The 19809-nt window shown below is 51.1% G+C and overlaps 1 protein-coding gene across 1 annotated transcript in view; it reads right to left on the bottom strand.

The window, feature by feature from the left end:
* LOC142470104 (C-signal-like) overlaps positions 1-1940 on the bottom strand; it is a 38882-nt gene extending 36942 nt beyond the window's left edge. The window contains exon 1 of the mRNA XM_075577040.1: positions 1720-1940. Within this exon, the coding sequence (XP_075433155.1) occupies positions 1720-1866 (147 nt within the window). The 5' untranslated portion in view covers positions 1867-1940. The remainder of the gene's footprint in view (positions 1-1719) is intronic.
* Between the last annotated feature and the right edge of the window lie 17869 nt (positions 1941-19809).

Consider the following 19809-nt stretch of genomic DNA (forward strand, 5'->3'; position numbering starts at 1 on the left):
TGTTTAGTTGTGCCGGCTATCCCTGCATGTTTAGTTGTGCCGGCTATCCCTGCATGTTTAGTTGTGCCGGCTATCCCTGCATGTTTAGTTGTGCCGGCTATCCCTGCATGTTTAGTTGTGCCGGCTATCCCTGCATGTTTAGTTGTGCCGGCTATCTCTGCATGTTTAGTTGTGCCGGCTATCCCTGCATGTTTAGTTGTGCCGGCTATCTCTGCATGTTTAGTTGTGCCGGCTATCCCTGCATGTTTAGTTGTGCCGGCTATCCCTGCATGTTTAGTTGTGCTGGCTATCCCTGCATGTTTAGTTGTGCCGGCTATCCCTGCATGTTTAGTTGTGCCGGCTATCCCTGCATGTTTAGTTGTGCCGGCTATCCCTGCATGTTTAGTTGTGCCGGCTATCCCTGCATGTTTAGTTGTGCCGGCTATCCCTGCATGTTTAGTTGTGCCGGCTATCCCTGCATGTTTAGTTGTGCCGGCTATCCCTGCATGATTAGTTGTGCTGGCTATCTCTGCATGTTTAGTTATGCCGGCTATCCCTGCATGATTAGTTGTGCTGGCTATCTCTGCATGTTTAGTTGTGCCGGCTATCTCTGCATGTTTAGTTGTGCCGGCTATCTCTGCATGTTTAGTTGTGCCGGCTATCTCTGCATGTTTAGTTGTGCCGGCTATCTCTGCATGTTTAGTTGTGCCGGCTATCTCTGCATGTTTAGTTGTGCCGGCTATCCCTGCATGTTTAGTTGTGCCGGCTATCTCTGCATGTTTAATTGTGCCGGCTATCCCTGCATGTTTAGTTGTGCCGGCTATCCCTGCATGTTTAGTTGTGCCGGCTATCCCTGCATGTTTAGTTGTGCCGGCTATCCCTGCATGTTTAGTTGTGCCGGCTATCCCTGCATGTTTAGTTGTGCTGGCTATCTCTGCATGTTTAGTTGTGCCGGCTATCCCTGCATGTTTAGTTGTGCCGGCTATCTCTGCATGTTTAGTTGTGCCGGCTATCCCTGCATGTTTAGTTGTGCCGGCTATCCCTGCATGATTAGTTGTGGCGGCTATCTCTGCATGATGAGTTGTGCCGGCTATCCCTGCATGATGAGTTATGCCGGCTATCCCTGCATGTTTAGTTATGCCGGCTATCCCTGCATGTTTAGTTATGCCGGCTATCCCTGCATGTTTAGTTATGCCGGCTATCCCTGCATGTTTAGTTGTGCCGGCTATCCCTGTATGTTTAGTTGTGCCGGCTATCCCTGCATGATTAGTTGTGGCGGCTATCTCTGCATGATTAGTTGTGCCGGCTATCCCTGCATGATTAGTTGTGCCGGCTATCCCTGCATGATTAGTTGTGCCGGCTATCCCTGCATGTTTAGTTGTGCCGGCTATCCCTGCATGTTTAGTTATGCCGGCTATCTCTGCATGTTTAGTTATGCCGGCTATCTCTGCATGTTTAGTTTTGCCGGCTATCCCTGCATGATTAGTTGTGCCGGCTATCCCTGCATGTTTAGTTATGCCGGCTATCCCTGCATGTTTAGTTTTGCCGGCTATCTCTGCATGTTTAGTTTTGCCGGCTATCCCTGCATGATTAGTTATGCCGGCTATCCCTGCATGTTTAGTTATGCCGGCTATCTCTGCATGTTTAGTTATGCCGGCTATCTCTGCATGTTTAGTTGTGCCGGCTATCCCTGCATGATGAATTGTGCCGGCTATCTCTATGTCATTGGGTTCCACTTACCTGGCTCTGCTCTCCTGCAGGGTCCCTGCACGTGGCAAAGATTTTTCTTGGGGGATTTTGACTCTTCAAAAACTGCTGAACAAATTCATATCCTATCCCCCGGTTTGACCCAGTCACTAGGACACTGTGTATTGTGACTGTCGACATGTTGGTCAGAGCAACCGGACCCCAGTGTCGGTCTCTGTCCTTCACACTCTCCGGGAAAGTGTTATCTCAGCACCTGACACACCTCACATTCTCTGTGGGTTAACACTTTCAGTCCTGGATAAGTGAGGTGATAGTGGTAACTATGGCGCTCCCTGGTGGATGTGTTAGTATACAGAATGCACAGTGCTTATACACAATAATATGATCAAACCAGATAATACAAAATGAATATACTGGACCCTCTGTTGGTTGGCAGCTTGACCAGGTCAGGATCTTCCCTTGATCCTTTTTGAACCGTGTAGATAGGGTGTATGGTCAGCGCACAGTGGAACAAAGTATAGTGAAAACAAAGATTTAGTGTGAGTACATAAGAACTCAGATCTCCAACTGAATGTAAATATGGGCTCAATGCAACAGTATAATAATCAAATGCTACTCACACGGCCCTGTGTGAGTCAAAATCTCTTAGTGGTATCTTTAGACAGCTGGTCTTTCCTCTTTGTAGTTTGTGGACGGTCACAATGTCTGCTTCTATCTGTAGGCTTGTGCCTCTCCCGTCCCCTGTGTATGGGATGACATTCACAAACCGTATGCGAGTGGTAAAATGTATTAAACAGCAAACATAAGTAAAATCAACTTACATATAACAAACAGTAGTTACATATAGCAAACAGTGGCTGGGTGTGTGGGTCAGTGGCTGTGTGTGTGTGGGTCAGTGGCTGTGTGTGTGTGGGTCAGTGGCTGTGTGTGTGTGGGTCAGTGGCTGTGGCTGTGTGTATGTGGGTCAGTGGTGGTTGCTGTGTGTGTGGGTCAGTAGCTGTGTGGGTCTGTGGCTGTGGCAGTGTGTGTTTGTGGGTCAGTGGCTGTGTGTGTGTGGGTCAGTGGCTGTGTGTGTGTGGGTCAGTGGCTGTGGCTGTGTGTATGTGGGTCAGTGGTGGTTGCTGTGTGTGTGGGTCAGTAGCTGTGTGGGTCTGTGGCTGTGGCAGTGTGTGTTTGTGGGTCAGTGGCTGTGTGTGTGGGTCAGTGGCTTTGGCAATGTGTGTGGGTCAGTGGCTTTGGCAATGTGTGTGTGGGTCAGTGGCTGTGGCTGGTTGGGTGACTGACTACCTTTGTGGGTGACTGACTACCTGGGTGGGCTACTGACTGACTACCTGGGTGACTGACTACCTGGGTGACTGACTACCTGGGTGGGTTACTGACTACCTGGGTGACTGACTGACTGCCTGGATGACTGACTGAGTGGGTGGGTGACTGAGTGGGGGGGTGGGTGACTGAGTGGGTGGGTGTCTGAGTGGGTGGGTGACTGACCGGGTGGGTGACTGACTGCCTGGGTGGGTGGCTGCTGCCCAGGGTGGGAGGTAGGCTCGGAGGCGGGAGGTAGGCTCGGGGGAGACAGGGGCGGGTTAATTCCCGCAGGAACATCTAGATCCCCCCTCCTGGCAGCATCTAGATCCCCCCCCCCGGCAGCATCTAGTTCTCCCCCCCAGCCGCCTCTAGTTCCCCCCCCCCCTCCCCGGCAGCATCTAGTTTCCCCCCCCTCACAGCATCTAGTTTCCCCCCCCTCACAGCATCTAGTTCCCCCCCCCCTCACAGCATCTAGTTTCCCACCCCTCACAGCATCTAGTTTCCCCCCCCTCACAGCATCTAGTTTCCCCCCCCTCACAGCATCTAGTTTCCCCCCCCTCACAGCATCTAGTTTCCCCCCCTCACAGCATCTAGTTCCCGTGGCTGCTGCTCGGGGCAGGAAACTCGCGCGGGGTGAGCGGGGTTCGCCGGCGCGCCATTGGCGCTTCCCCTCCGTCCCACGTTTGGAGCGGGGGGAGCGGGTCCACGTGGCTGCTGTTCAGGGCGGGAGGAACATGGCCGAACACCCTGTGCATGCGCGCCGAGACATCTGCTTTTCGCATGCGCACAGTGATTGGCAGCTTTCCCCCCCCTGATTTTTTTTTACACTGGCATGGTCGTGCAGGGGGCATGGGTGTGTGTGTGTGGGTCAGAGGCTGTGGGTATGTTTGTGTGGGTCAGTGGCTGTGGCTGGGTGGGTGACTGACTGGGTGGGTGACTCACTGCATGAGTGGGTGACTGACTGCCTGGGTGGGTGACTGAGCGGGAGGGTGACTTACTGACCGGGTGGGTGACTTTCCCATCCACCTGCTTTACAATTCACCCCCCCCCCAAACCTTTCCATCCCCAATCATCGTATCCGACTCAGAAGGGACGCCGGGTCCAATACCCACCCACTCTACCCTCCCCCACAGCAGGACCGGACACCATATCACTCCCTGTGGCAGGACGGCCTGTAGCCGAGGTCAGGGAACAGTCCACACGTGTAGTTTCAGGATAATGAAAAACGTTCAATGGCTTTATTTCTCCATTACAACATAACATGCGGGTACACTGTCCCTTTAAACAAATAAATCCTGCTCCATGTTGGGAGAAAAACTGACTAACACAGCAGGCCTATCTAGCAGGCTGACTGGCTAAACCATAACCAAACCTTAAGAGTCTTTTAAGCAGTCATGAAACAAATGAAACAAATCTTACTTTGGCTGCAGTAAGTAGCGTGCTGAATCCGTCTGTCTAGCAGCACATATATCCATGTGCTCTTGTCTGAGAGAGCCAGCTACTGCTAGTAACAACATCCTTTTCTACCTTGCTGGCTCTCAGGTGTCAGATTACATCCTGACTACCTAACTTCCACCTGAGTTAACCCTTATGAGCGCTGGATGAAGCACTCAGACATATGTCTCCCAGGCGTAACTGATAGGAGTTGACTTCACTCTGTCACATACCTCCCCTGTTTGTGTGTGGCTAGTGTCCCACACGGCTGAAGCCCGACCCTCCACTCCTTCTCTTGACAAAAAAATCAGCATTTCCGTGGTCCTTTCCAGGTCTATGCTGAATATCAAAAGAGAAGGGTTGGAGGGCCATATACCACCTGGTCAACCTTGAGTTTTCGTCCTTCATGGTGTTTAACCACTTCAAGGGCGCATGGTCAGTGACCAGTGTGAAGTGTACTCCGGCGACATAATGTCTCAAGGCCTCAATTGCCCATTTTATAGCGAGGCACTCCTTCTCAATGACGGAATACCTCACTTCCCTTGGGAACAGCTTCCGGCTGATGAACAGTATGGGATGTTCAACACCATCAAATTGCTGGGACAGCACTGCTCCCAGTCCTACCTCTGAGGCATCCATCTGGATGATGAAGGGCTCTTTAAAATCTGGGCTCCAAAGAGCAAGGCCTTCTGACAGGCACTTTTTAAGCATGTCAAAGGCGTCTTGGCACTCCCAAGACCATTTAACTTGGGTCGGTTCACTCTTTTTTGTCAGATCTGTTAGGGGTGCAGAAATTTCTATGCTCCTACTGGCTCCAAACCCCGACCACGGCTAAACGGACACTGACCATTCTACCGGCTCCTACCTCAGACCTTGACATGTACCTAACCATTCTATCTCTCCAATCCTGACCCGGCTGCCTGACCATCCGCACTCCAGACGTGCCCCTCTGGCTGTGGGTGGCGTTTATACCCATTCCCATCTCAGTACTGGGGTCCCGCCTTGTTTGTGGTGAGCACAGCGTTACACCCCCCAGCTTTCAGACATTCAAAAACTCTCTGAAAACTCACCTTTTTAAGGAAGCCAATCTGTCAAACCCCAAATATCACTCCCCACCCCCCCACACACCACCCCTCCCAAGCCTATTTGTACCAGACACCCACTAAACCCCAATAGATCTAGGTGTGCAGCAGATCAGGGCCGCTGACAGATTTCCTGGGCCCAGGACTAGAGTTACATCCGCCCCCCCGGGACTCTCCCCCCACTGCTCCCCCCCCCCCGTCAGGGGTATGGCGAGCCTCCCCATCCCCCATTTCACACCACACAAGCCCCCTCTTTTTCCCCCCCTCGTTCCCATGTATTTGTCTCCCCTCCGTCTCACTCACCCCCTCCGCCTCGCATGTATTTATCTCCCCTGCGTCTCACTCTTAGGTCATGATTACAGTGCCTGCTGCAGGGTGCGCACGCAACCGCATGACGTCACTCACGCGAAACCTGCAATGTAGGAAGGAGGCATTGGGAGGCAACAGGGAGGCGTGGCAGAGGCGTCGCCGTGCCATCCCACGAGTGGTTCGTACTCATTGGCCGAACCATTTCACATGATGCTGACGTCATGTGGCCGTCCGCTTGGAGAGACAAATTCTTTCTGCCTCGCCTCCGCGCGGTCGTGGGCGCTATGGGCAACTACATTACTTGCCGTCACCAGCACAATAGTCACGTCCTTACTCCCTCTTTTCCTCACTCACGCACTCCCTCTCTCACCCCCTCTCTCCTCTGACTCGCCCCCACCTTCCGTCAATTACCCCACTGACACTCAATTCCCCACCACAAAATAGATACCAACCCCCCATTCCACATTTAAAAGACCCCCACGCCCCCTATTCCATATTACAAAGACCCCCACTCCCCCAATACATGTACAAAGACCCCTCCAATACACACAAAAAGACCCCCACTCCCCCGCCCCAATACATATAAAAAGACCCCCACGCCCCCAATACATATTAAAAGATCCCCACACCCCCCAGTACATATAAAAGCCTGCCACTCCCCCCAATACATATAAAAAGACCCCCACGCCCTCAATACATATAAAAAGACTGCCACTCCCCCCAATACATATTTAAAGACCCCCACTCTCCCAATACATTTAAAAGACCCTCACGCCACCAATACATATAAAAAGACCCGCAGACCCCCAATACATATAAAAAGACCTCCACTCCTCCCAATATATATAAAAAGACCCCCACTCCCCTCCCCCAATACATATAAAATAAAAGTGTGTGCTTAGCACTCAGATTTTAAGTGAAACTTCTTTGTCTTTCGTCACTGTTTTGTCACAGATATTGTATTTGTGATGGTGATATTTTTAATTAAAATTTAAAACACAATGTCAGTGGCAAAACACAAAGAAGTTTAACGTAGAACGCACATGCTCGGCACACACCTCTGTTTTAGTGATTGCACTTATATAATTATACTAACTGTCTCTGTGTGCGTGAGTCTCTGGTGCCTCTATGTGTGTGTGCCTCTTGTGCCTTTGTGTGTGTGTGTATGTGTGTGTGTGCGCCTGCCTCTGTGTGTGTGTACCTGACTCCTTGTGTGTGCCTGCCTGTGTGTGTGCGTGTGTGTGCCTGCCTCTGTGTATATGTGTGTTTGCCTGTGTGTGTGTGTCTGCCTTTGTGTGTGTCTGCCTCTGTGTGTGTGTGTGTCTGCCTCTGTGTTTGTGCCTGCCTCGCTGCCTCTGTCTCCCAAGCGTGAGCCCGGCCGCCACTGTGCATGTGCGCCAGAGTCCGGTCGCCAATGCGTGCCAGACTCCGGCCACCACTGCGCATGTGCACCATACTCCGGATGCCACTGCGCATGTGCGCTGACTCCGGCCACCACTAGGAATGTGCACCAGATTCCGGTTGCCACTGCGCATGTGCGGTGAGACACGAGAGTGGTTTGTGTGCATGTGCGAGCGCGACGACAACGCGCACGACAATTAGTACCGTGATGTCACTCGTTATGGTTTTTAGTTACAATGCAAGGATTTTTTCCCATGAAAACTCTGTAGGCGCCAGCAAAGAAGTTTCACTTCAAAAGGACCCCCACTCCCCCCAATACATATAAAAAGACCCCCACTGCCCCAATACATATACCCCCACTGACCCCAATACATATAAAAAGGCCCCCACTCCCCCAATACATATAAAAGACCCCCACTCCCTTCAAATACATATAAAAGACCCTCAGCCCCAATACATATAAAAAGACCCCCACTCCACCCAATACATATACCCCCACTGCCCCAATACATATAAAAAGACCCCCACTCCCCCAATACATATAAAAAGACCCCCACTCCCTTCAAATACATATAAAAGACCCTCAGCCCCAATACATATAAAAAGACCAACTCCCCCCAATACATATACATAGTTACATAGATGAGGTTGAAAAAAGACATACGTCCATCAAGTTCAACCTGTGCTAAATTTAGACAACAGATACTTTATCCTATATCTATACTTACTTATTGATCCTTGAGGAAGGAAAACACAAAACTCCAGTGACATATCATCCAATGATATCTCATAAGGGGAAAAATAAATGCCTTCCTGACTCCAAGAATTGGCAATCAGATTACTCCCTGGATTAACATTCTTCCCTTGTTTACTTATTTGGTATATCCCTGTATACCTTTCCTTTCTAAAAATATGTCCAACCTTTTTTTGAACAAATCTATTGTATCTGCCATCACAGTCTCTATGGGTAATGAATGCCACATTTTAACTGTCCTTACTGTAAAGAACCCTTTCCTTTGTTACTGCTGAAATCTCCTTTCCTCCAACCTTAAGGGATGGCCCCGAGTCCTTTGCACTGACCTTGGGATGAATAGTTCATTTGAAAGCTCCCTGTACTGTCCCCAAATATATTTGTATATAGTTATCATATACCCTCTTAGACGACTCTTTTCTAATGTAAATAAATCTAATTTAGCTAGCCTCTCCTCTTAAATTAGATTGCCCATCCCCTTTATTAATTTGGTGGCTCTTCTCTGCAATCTCTCTAGTTCCATAAAGTCTTTTCTAAGGAGTGGTGCCCAAAATTGTACTCCATATTCAAAGTGGTTTTACTAATGCTTTGTAAAGGGGCATAATTATGTTTACCTATATCCCATCCATTGTCCGTTTAATGCAAGATAAGATCTTTGCCTTTGCAGCTAGGATTCTCACAATTTATCCCCATAAGTTGCCTGTTTATTCTTACTTCCCAAATGCATAACTTTACATTAATCTGTATTAAACCGCATCTTCCATTTACCTGCCCACGTTTCCTGTCTCTCCAAGTCCTTCTGAAGAGAAATTACATCCTGCTCTGATTCTATTACCTTGCACAATTTAGTATCATCAGCAAAGATGGAGACTTTTCTCTCGATGCCAACCTCAAGGTCATTAAGAAACAAGTTAAAAAGCAGGGGTCCCAGTACTGATCCCTGAGGTACTCCACTCACGACTTTAGCCCAACTTGAAAAAGTTCCATTTATGACAACCCTCTGTTGTCTATCCTTCAACCAGTTTTCAATCCAGGTGCATATATTTTTATGGAGTCCAATTTGCTTTATTTTATACACGAACCGCTTGTGTGGAACCGTATCAAACGCCTTTGCAAAAACTAAGTAGACCACATCAACTGCATTCCTACTTACCTCCTCAAAGAAACAAATATGGTTAGTTTGGCATGATCTATCCTTCATAAATCCATGCTGACTATTACTAATAATTCTGTTTTCCATTAGGTATTCCTGAATATTATCCTGTATTAAACCTTCATGTAGTTTCCCCACTATTGAAGTCAGGCTTACATGTGTGTATTTCCCCTGTTGTGATCTAGCTTCCCTTTTCAATATATGCACCATGTCTGCTTTACACCAATCTTGTGGTACTGAGCCTGTGGAAATTGAGTCACTGAATATTAACTGTAATGGTTTGGCTACTACTGAACTTAACTCCTTGAGAACTCTTGGATGTATGCCATCGGGGCCAGGTGCTTTGTTTACTTTAATTTTTTCAAGCTGCCCTTGAACTTCTTCCTCAGTTAACCAATCGTTTATTAATATGGAGGTTTTAGCCTCCTCCGGCAGAACTACAATTGTTCATTAATACGGAGGTTGTGACTTCCTCCTGCGGCACTACTTTTGAAATTGATTCTTCCCTGGTTAACACAGAGGCACATAATTTGTTTAATTCCTCTGCTTTTTCCTTATCTACAATAATCTGCCTACCCATCTCACACTGAAAGGGTCCTATATTTTCTTTTCTCATTTTTTTGTTATTAAGGTACTTAAAGAACTTTTTAGGGTTGACCTTACTTTCTATTGCAATCCTTTTTTCATTATCCATTTTTGCTAATTTGATTGTCCTTTTGCATTTTTTGTTACATTCCTTATAATTCTGATACGATGTCTCTGTCCCTTCTGACTTAAAGAATCTAAACGCCTTCCTCTTCTTGTCCATTTCCTCCCCTACCTGTTTATTTAGTCACATGCTCCCCTCCTCTCCAGCGTCTCCCCCACATGCTCCCTTCCTCTCCAGCGTCTCCCCCACACACTCCCCTCCTCACTAGCGTCTCCCCCACATGCTCACCCCTCTCCAGCTTCTCCCCGACATGCTCCCCTTCTCTCCAGCGTCTCCCCCACATGCTCCCATTCTCTCCCACATGCTTCCCTCCTCACTAGCGTCTCCCCACATGCTAACCTTCTCTCCAGCTTCACCCCCACATGCTCCCCTCTCCAGCTTCTCCCCACATGCTCCCCTTCTCTCCAGTGTCTCCCACACATGCTCCCCTTCTCTCCAGCGTCTCTCCCACATGCTCCCCTTCTCTCCAGCATCTCCCCCACATGCTCCCCTTCTCTCCAGCTTCTCCCCCACATGCTCCCCTTCTCTCCAGCTTCTCCCCAACATTCTCCTCTTCTCTCTAGATTCTCCCCCACATGCTCCCCTTCTCTGCAGCTTATCCCTTTCTCTCCAGCTTCTCCCTACATGCTCCCCTCCTCACCAGCTCTCTTACCCCATCTATCTCACCCCCCTCTCTCACGCTCACCCCGTCTCTCTCTGTCATTCCTTCTCTCACCCCGCAATTACTCCATTTTACACCCACCCCCCCCTCTTAGGCCGAGTTCAGGGTGGATGCTATGGCCACGAGCTTTCGTGTGCACCTCCGCCGCGTGCTCCTTAGAGAAATTTTCTTAGCTCACATTTGGGCTGACAGAAGGAGAGCAGAGAAGCCTGCACACCGACACTGTCTTGAGCACAATGGCTGTGCTGAGATCAAGACATCCAGACACCCAGAGACCTTCATTTCCTGGACACAGAGGACCCAGGAGACTGACATGGAGGTCCACCTGCTTAAGGTACCTCCTGAGACTTTGGGGTGATAGGCTGGTAATGGGAATATCCCTCCAGCCCTGCAGATAGGGTCTGGGGAAGTAAGTTACCCTTACACAGGGATAGGAGGTTGTTATTTTGTTGTTTTTGTATGTTTGCCTGGATAAAGGAACAAGCTCAATAAAACCAAGATATAATTGCACCCTAATCAGTCTATATTATATGGACCTCTGCACCCGTCTCTTACAGCCATCACATGGTTGCACCGGCCCTGCATGCACATGAGTGCATGTCACCTTTTGCTTCATGTGCTTTTTAACATGGACCACTAGAAGCTTCTGCCTGCCGCATAAGGCCGCGCTTATAGTACCGGCGACAGCGACGTCAAAACAAATGCATTGCCACCGTCGCGTGCGCTTATAGTAAGCACGGCGTGATGGAGCGACGGCTTGGTCGTGATCGCTGGAAGTCATCTCAATTTGATTTTTCCAGCGACCGCAGCCTGATGTCACCGTCGCCGGCACTACGCTAGCCTTACACAGCTTTTCAGCACAACCTGGGTTAAAGAAGTGCAAAGCCAGTAACCCTACTCACAGGCAGCTGATTTTACCTTTTGGGTCTCTTCAGTGCGAGGCTGGTTATACTGGGTTTGCAATGTGAATCTGGAGTAGGATTACACCCCGCATTATATAAGTTATGGTGGGTATGCTTAGTATATGGTCTCCACTGTCCTGCCAAATGTGTCCCCATCTTAACTCACTTAGCTGAAGCTATGGGGTGTCCAGTTCTGCGGACGGGACGTGCTTGTGCACAATGGTCATCAATGCGACTATTTTCAAAGTACTGCGCTGAGCGTAATATTCGCTGATCCAAACTCTACGCTTTCACCGACGGCCAAGTTCTCCTTGCTCGCTAACAAAGACAATAGAAATAGGGGAACATAGTGGGCGATTTGGTAGGACGAAGCATGGCTCTGTATCTTAGGCCAGGGGTGCACAAACATTCTGCGCTGCCCCCGCCCCCTCTTCTCCAGTGTTGCGCCCCCCCTGCAGTGTCAAATGACACCGAGTTTCCATGGCAACGGGCGTCAAATAACGCTGCCCCCCCTAGTTTGCGCACCCTTATCTTAGCCCACCAGCTGAAGCCAACACTCGGGTCAATTTCAGCCGAAATTCCCCATTGATGTCAGCTTTGGCTGTATGAGCCGTTGAATCTACTAGCCAAACGCTTCAGGGACTCCATGTGTTACATTGGACACGAAGCCAAGTGACGTCAGCTGGATGCACATACTCGTGTCATTACCCAGAATCCTTGTCTGCAGCTTAATCCCTGTATGGCATGTGACAGTGGGGTGAAGGAAACAGATTCGGGGACGTGCTGTAGGTGACAAGTCAGTTGCTTGGAGTAATGCGGGATGAAGGTCCTACCCAAGAAGTATCCACTTCCAATGGAGGCTCTGTGTCCTGTTAACCCAGTTGAATCCAGAGAGGCCAGCAATGTAGGTTTAGCTGTACAAGCTGTTAAATGCAGTAGCAAAACGTTTTAAGGAATCAATGTATTAAATTGGACAGGAAGCTAAGTGACACACCATCTCTGCGCATGTTATTACCCAGAATCCATCTCTCTGTAGCTTATGACAATAAGGTGGTGAAAGGAACAGGATTGCTGTAGCTTTACATTGACACTAAGATCTGCGAAATGGGCAGCACAACAATATTACATGTTTTTAAAAATGAAGGGCCAACATTTCTGTTTAGAAAGAGTTTCCTTCTGGCATTTCAGGGCCAAAAAAAGACGAGGCTGTATCGTACTTCACTAGTACTGCTCGTAGTGTCCGTGACTGCACGTTAATAGTGAGCTCAGGATTTCTGTAGCATCCTCCTTGTGCTGTGGCTGTATACAGATCAATAGTTCACATCACAGATACAGTATGAGGCACCACATACGTGTCCCATACTATTGACTATCATTGGTTGTCCTCCGCTTTTCTCTACGCAGTGGAGGAAATACAGAACGTATAACACGAGGGACCCGCGGATAGGGTCATCGGGACGTGGTTACAGGCTTCAAATGTTTTGGATTGATGTACATGTCCCATACTTGTTATGAGAGGGAAACACATATAGCAATGAACTAAATAATGAAGTCGCATTGGATGCTGCATCGGGGCTTCTCTGGTTACTGCTGGGTATTCCAGATCACTTTCCCAGTCGCGCTCCTGTTGACACAAATATAACTCTAGATTACTGTGGGTCTGGGTTTTGAGCTAAGATTGTGTGTGTCACACCACAGATATACTTCGTAACCGTAGCACCCATATGCACAAGAAAGCTCTGGTGTACAGCCAGGTCCATGGACGATAGCTTTCCCAGTGCCCTTTGACTAAAGTCCTGACTCGGGACCCGGGTTATTGAGCAGGGAGGGAGTGGGTTGGTTGGACCAGTTGGTTCAGTGTGGGCCAAGCAGAGGAGATGGCCCAGCCTGTCGATTCCGTATGTTGGTCCGACTTCCACTCAGTCTAACTTCTACTATTGGCCTCTCACCAGACCCGGGGCAGTTGTCCATGCTCTCCCCCCGTTGGCGGCTCTGTATACAGCACGAGTGTCCACCTACAAATCTGTGTACATCAGCGGTGCGCAAAGTGGAGGGTGCGCCCCCCAGGGGGGGAGGCGAGACTCGCTGCGGGGGGCGTGGGGATTGCAGAGGCCCCGCGCGCTTCCCGGATACATTTAAATGAATGCCGGGGGAGCTGCAGTGCCTCTGTAAACTTCTACTTACCTTGTTTCAGACTCTCCTGGTCATGCGTCGCCATGGCAACGCATCATCAAATGACGCAGCGGGGTCATGTGCCGTCGCGTTGCCGTGGCAACGTGACGTCGTGACGCCAGGACGTCTGAAGCAAGGTAAGCAGGGGGGGCGCGAGGAGAGGGGGACAGACTTGCGCTCCCCTGGTGTACATCTTCCTTGTCCATATTAGTATGTCCGCGGAAAGAGAAGTCATACTTATTTTATCCGGTAATTATTGTTGGCTAATTACAACAGCATAAACAAAAGAGGAAAAATACGGATCAACGATTTACAGATGCCTTACAAACAGTCTTATCACAAGAGATTAGGTAGACATTAAAAAAAACTCCAAAGTATTTTATTTAGATGACATTGGCATGTAATGCCTTACCTCCCAAAGCAGCCGTTTTCGGACATTATTAAGTTAAAATCCCTATAGACGTCAATGGGAATGTTGGGCTGTAAATGGCTGGAAAAGCTGCTTTCGCAGAAATAGAATAAATACTTAAAAGTGTCTGATTTGGTATAAAAAAAAGTATGGAACACTTACGTTGCACTTATTAAAGCTGAAGTCCAAGCTTTTTTTTTAAATTTTAATTCCCCCATTAATATGTGCATCAATACAATCCACACAATGATAAGTAATTAGCTAAGTTGCTGATCAATCTGTTCTTCAGTGATCAATCGGCGCAGATTCTGCTCGGGGGTTCACTAAATGGCTGTCAGTGCAGCAGAAGAGGAGCAAAGATCCAAAGTTCTGTGAGGAAGATCATCAGGCGGTCATTAGGTCACTAGATACAATTGGGGCACTGCTAGAGAAAGGGCGGGGCTAAAAAAGGGGTGTGCCAGAGACTGTTTCAGAAGAGGAAGGGGGTGTGACTTTGTAAATTGTTGCTATAGAAACATAACATGTTTGTTACATCATAATACATTAAAAATGTCATTCAGAGTTGTTTTAAAAAGAAACAATGCTTCAAGTATTTCCTCATAGTACAGAAGTCTCATTTTGAAAAACACACATGTAGGATACTGCTTGGTCTGCAGCTTTAAAAATGCCCCCTGCCAGCCGTTCACTTTGGTCCCAGAAGGGGACTGTGTAGTTGAACATTACTACATCCTAAAGGCTCTGGATGGTAGGAAAGTCTGGTACTTTGATTTATGGGGTGAAGAAAAGGAAAAAAAAGAAATCCTTGGCAGATAACGGATGGAATACATTATCCCGGGTTTCCTAGGGCTGTGGAAAGAGGACGCGGTCTGGGGCTGGAGTGTGGAAATTCAGCAAGCGGAAAGCGCTCGGCAGAACGCGGCGGGTTTGAGTGCGTTCCAGATAATGTAACACCATCCGTACAGCCTATAATTAGGAGAGAGCAGAGTGCAAAGCCAGTCGGGGTAACCAGCAGAATTTCTTGCTCTTTACCCAGGGAGGGGGCAACTCCAGTCCTCAAGGGCCACCAACAGGTCAGGTTTTCAGGATATCCCTGCTTCAGCACAAGTGGCTCAATCAGTGGCTCAGTCTTCGAAGCAGGGATATCCTGAAAACCTGACTGTTGGTGGCCCTTGAGGACTGGAGTTGTCCAGTCAAAGACTGAGTTACTGATTGAGCCACCTGTGCTGAAGCAGGGATATCCTGAAATGTGACCTGAGGTCAGGGCCGCCAACAGAAATCATGGGGCCCAGGACAAATGAAAGGAGCACTCCCCCCCCCCCCGAACCCACAGCGCACCTGACACGAAAAAATATTTTTGAGCGCGCAACTTTTACTTAACTGTTTTCTTATTGTGATACAGAAAAAAACATTACAATGCAACCGGTTTATTGTTATATTTTCAATAAAAGACAAGTGACTACCGGCCTGCCCGCCTGGGTGGGTTAGTGACTGACTGGGTTTTAGTGATTGACTGGGTGGGTGGATTAGTGACTGGGTGGGTTAGTGACACTTGGGTTAGTGACTGGGTTTAGTGGGTGAGTGGGTGGGTTTAGTGGGTGGGTGGGTGGTGGGTTTAGTGGGTGGGTTTAGTGACTGGGTGGTGGGTTTAGTGACTGGGTGGGTTTAGTGACTGGGTGGGTGTGTGGTTTAGTGACTGCGTGGGTGGGTGACAGTGACTGGGTGGGTGGGAGACAGTGGGTGGGTGGGAGACAGTGGGTGGGTGGGTGACAGTGAGACAGTGACTGGGCTGATGACAGTGACTGGGTGACAGTGACTGGGTGGGTGACAGTGACTGGGTGGGTGACAGTGACTGGGTGGGGTGACTTACTTTGACCGGGGTGGGTGCAGCTTGCCGCCAGACTCTTCCCCCCCTGCCGCCGATTTCCCCGCGGCAGCTGCCCAGGGCGGGAGGTGGGCTCGGGGGAGGGCGCGCGGGAGGTGGTCTCGGGGGCGCGCGGGAAGTTGGCCGCTGTGGGGGGGCTGGAGCAGGAGGCGCACACGAAGGAAGATGGGTTTGTGCTTCTCCCTCCATCCCACGTTGGGAGCGGGGGGGCTGGAGCTTCTTCCTCCGTCCCACGTTGGGAGCGGGGGGGGCTGGAGCTTCTCCCTCCGTCTCACGTTAGGAGCAGGGGGGCTGGAGCAGGGGGGGCTGGAGCTTCTCCCTCCGTCCCACGTTGGGTGCGGGGGGGGCTGGAGCTTCTCCCTCCGTCCCACGTTGGGAGCGGGGGGGGCTGGAGCTTCTCCCTCCGTCCCACGTTGGGTGCAGGGGGGGCTGGAGCTTCTCCCTCCGTCCCACGTTGGGAGCGGGGGGGGGGCTGGAGCTTCTCCCTCCGTCCAACGTTGGGAGCGGGTGGAGCTGAAGCAGGGGGGGCTGGAGCTTCTCCCTCCGTCCCACGTTGGGAGCGGGGGGGCTGGAGCAGGAGGCGCTGGTGCTTCCCCCTCCGTCCCACGTTGGGAGCGGGGGGGGCTGGAGCTTCTCCCTCCGTCCCACGTTGGGAGCGGGGGGGGCTGGAACAGGAAAGGCTGGAGCTTCTCCCTCCATCCCACGTTGGGTGCGGGGGGGGGCTGGAGCTTCTCCCTCCGTCCCACGTTGGGAGCGGGGGGGGGGGGCTGGAGCTTCTCCCTCCGTCCCACGTTGGGTGCGGGGGGGGCTGGAGCTTCTCCCTCCGTCCCACGTTGGGAGCGGGGGGGGGCTGAAGCTTCTCCCTCCGTCCAACGTTGGGAGCGGGTGGGGCTGAAGCAGGGGGGGGCTGGAGCTTCTCCCTCCGTCCCACGTTGGGAGCGGGGGGGCTGGAGCTTCTCCCTCCGTCCCACGTTGGGAGCGGGGGGTGCTGGAACAGGAGAGGCTGGAGCTTCTCCCTCCATCCCACGTTGGGTGCGGGGGGGGGCTGGAGCTTCTCCCTCCGTCCCATGTTGGGAGCGGGGGGGCTGGAGCAGGGGGGGCTGGAGCTTCTCCCTCCGTCCCACGTTGGGAGCGGGGGGACTGGAGCAGGAGGCGCTGGTGCTTCCCCCTCCGTCCCACGTTGGGAGCGGGGGGGGGGGAGCGGTGGGGCTGGAGCTTCTCCCTCCGTCCCACGTTGGGAGCGGGGGGGGCTGGATCTTCTCCCTCTGTCCCACGTTGGGAGCGGGGGGGGCTAGAGCTTCTCCCTCCGTCCCACGTTGGGAGCGGAGGGGGCTGGAGCTTCTCCCTCCGTCCCACGTTGGGTGCGGGGGGGCTGGAGCTTCTCCCTCCGTCTCACGTTGGGAGCGGGGGGGCTGGAGCAGGGGGGGCTGGAGCTTCTCCCTCCGTCCCACGTTAGGAGCGGGGGGGAGGAGCGGTGGGGCTGGAGCTTCTCCCTCCGTCCCACGTTAGGAGCGGGGGGGGGGGCTGGAGCAGGAGGCGCTGGTGCTTCCCCCTCCGTCCCACGTTAGGAGCGGGGGGGAGGAGCGGTGGGGCTGGAGCTTCTCCCTCCGTCCCACGTTGGGTGCGGGGGGGCTGGAGCTTCTCCCTCCGTCCCACGTTGGGAGCGGGGGGGCTGGAACTTCTCCCTCCGTCCCACGTTGGGAGCGGGGGGGCTGGAGCTTCTCCCTCCGTCCCACGTTGGGAGCGGGGGGCTGGAGCTTCTCCCTCCGTCCCACGTTGGGAGCGGGGGGGATGGAGCTTCTCCCTCCATCCCACGTTGGGAGCGGGGGGGGGCTGGAGCAGGAGTCACTGGTGCTTCGCCCTCCGTCCCACGTTGGGAGCGGGGGGGGGGGAGGAGCGGTGGAGCTGGAGCAGGAGGCGCACGTGGACAAAGCTGGGTTTGTGCTTCCCCCTCTGTCCCACGTTGGGAGCGGGGGGGGCTGGAGCTTCTCCCTCCGTCCCACGTTGGGAGCGGGGGGGCTGGAGCTTCTCCCTCCGTCCCATGTTGGGAGCGGGGGGGGCTGGAGCTTCTCCCTCCGTCCCACGTTGGGTGCGGGGGGGCTGGAGCTTCTCCCTCCGTCTCACGTTGGGAGCGGGGGGGCTGGAGCAGGGGGGGCTGGAGCTTCTCCCTCCGTCCCACGTTGGGAGCGGGGGGGGGGCTGGAGCAGGAGGCGCTGGTGCTTCCCCCTCCGTCCCACGTTAGGAGCGGGGGGAGGAGCGGTGGGGCTGGAGCTTCTCCCTCCGTCCCACGTTGTTAGCGGGGGGGGGGGGCTGGAGCAGGAGGCGCTAGTGCTTCCCCCTCCGTCCCACGTTAGGAGCGGGGGGGAGGAGCGGTGGGGCTGGAGCTTCTCCCTCCGTCCCACGTTGGGTGCGGGGGGGCTGGAGCTTCTCCCTCCGTCCCACGTTGGGAGCGGGGGGACTGGAGCTTCTCCCTCCGTCCCACGTTGGGAGCGGGGGGGCTGGAGCTTCTCCCTCCGTCCCACGTTGGGAGCGGGGGGGCTGGAGCTTCTCCCTCCGTCCCACGTTGGGAGCGGGGGGGCTGGAGCTTCTCCCTCCGTCCCACGTTGGGAGCGGGGGGGCTGGAGCTTCTCCCTCCGTCCCACGTTGGGAGCGGGGGGGCTGGAGCTTCTCCCTCCGTCCCACGTTGGGAGCGGGGGGGGCTGGAGCAGGAGTCACTGGTGCATATGACGCCTTTGGCCAAAGGGTTTACTAAATAACCAATTATTATTATTGAAGTATTTTACTTTATATGTTTTGTCAATTGGATGCAGCATTGGGCACCCCCTGTCTCTTGTTATTAACCAGAGGTCACAGCATGAGGGTATTAGAGAGTATCGGTGGCACAGGAGTATCAATAGGTTTTGATATTTTCAAACCTTGAGTATCACAACCTCCTCCAAATAACATAGGGAGAGACACACGTGCTCATAAAGGAGCTCACCTGAGATACCGGATAAATATTCATTTTTTAACTACATTATTTAGAGTTAAATGTAACTGTCACACAGTAGCACAAAGTATTTTTGGTAGGTTCTAATTGTTTACGCTCTAATTATTCTCTAGCATGTACAGTATGTGTTCATCCAGCATGCCGGTCACTTAGGAGGATAGGGGTTCATTTATTACACCCTTACACCAAATTACTATGGCCAAAAAATGCTTGGTGGGATTTCATACTGTGTGCTAGCAAATGATTCAAGTGTTTCCATATATTAGGAAACAGGCTACAAAAATATCTAATAAATATATTCTGTGCCACATGTTAGAAAAGCCTCCTCTCGATATAATAATCAGGAAACCTGGTTCAGTTAAAAAAAATCAACATTCTTTATTATTCTTTCTTCAATCAGCTTTCATGTAGCGAGGATACATATTATAAGATACATCTGTATGGCTTCTGTATCTAAGAAGGTAGCAACTTATGGTTAACATTGCTCCCTTCTAATACGTTCACGACAAAGAGACATTAATCACTCACTGGTCTTAGCTACAGTAACTAGACAAAATGACATAGCTATAACACACTGATTTTCTCAGGAAGATAAAGAACTGAGAAATATATAAATATCAGAGCTAGAAAAGAGAGACATCAGAAAATATAAAACACAGACAAGACTCCTAGGGAATGTTTAGATAACTAGACAAACCTAGGAACAGCTACAAAACATTGTCCCACCTTTCAGAATAAAAATGTATAGCTTACAGTATATAATGTATGGGAAACAAGGAAAGGAATCTTATCACTAAGAATTTCCTGTTTCAAGCTGCCCTAAAATCATTCATGAGAAAACCAACTTATAAGGAAACATTTAACCTATTGTGTGCTGAATATATATATATATATATATATATATATATATATATATATATATATATATATATATATATATATATACACACACAGTGGTTGACAA

This window comes from Ascaphus truei, chromosome 19 (assembly GCF_040206685.1).
Source record: "Ascaphus truei isolate aAscTru1 chromosome 19, aAscTru1.hap1, whole genome shotgun sequence".
Classification (NCBI taxonomy): domain Eukaryota; kingdom Metazoa; phylum Chordata; class Amphibia; order Anura; family Ascaphidae; genus Ascaphus; species Ascaphus truei.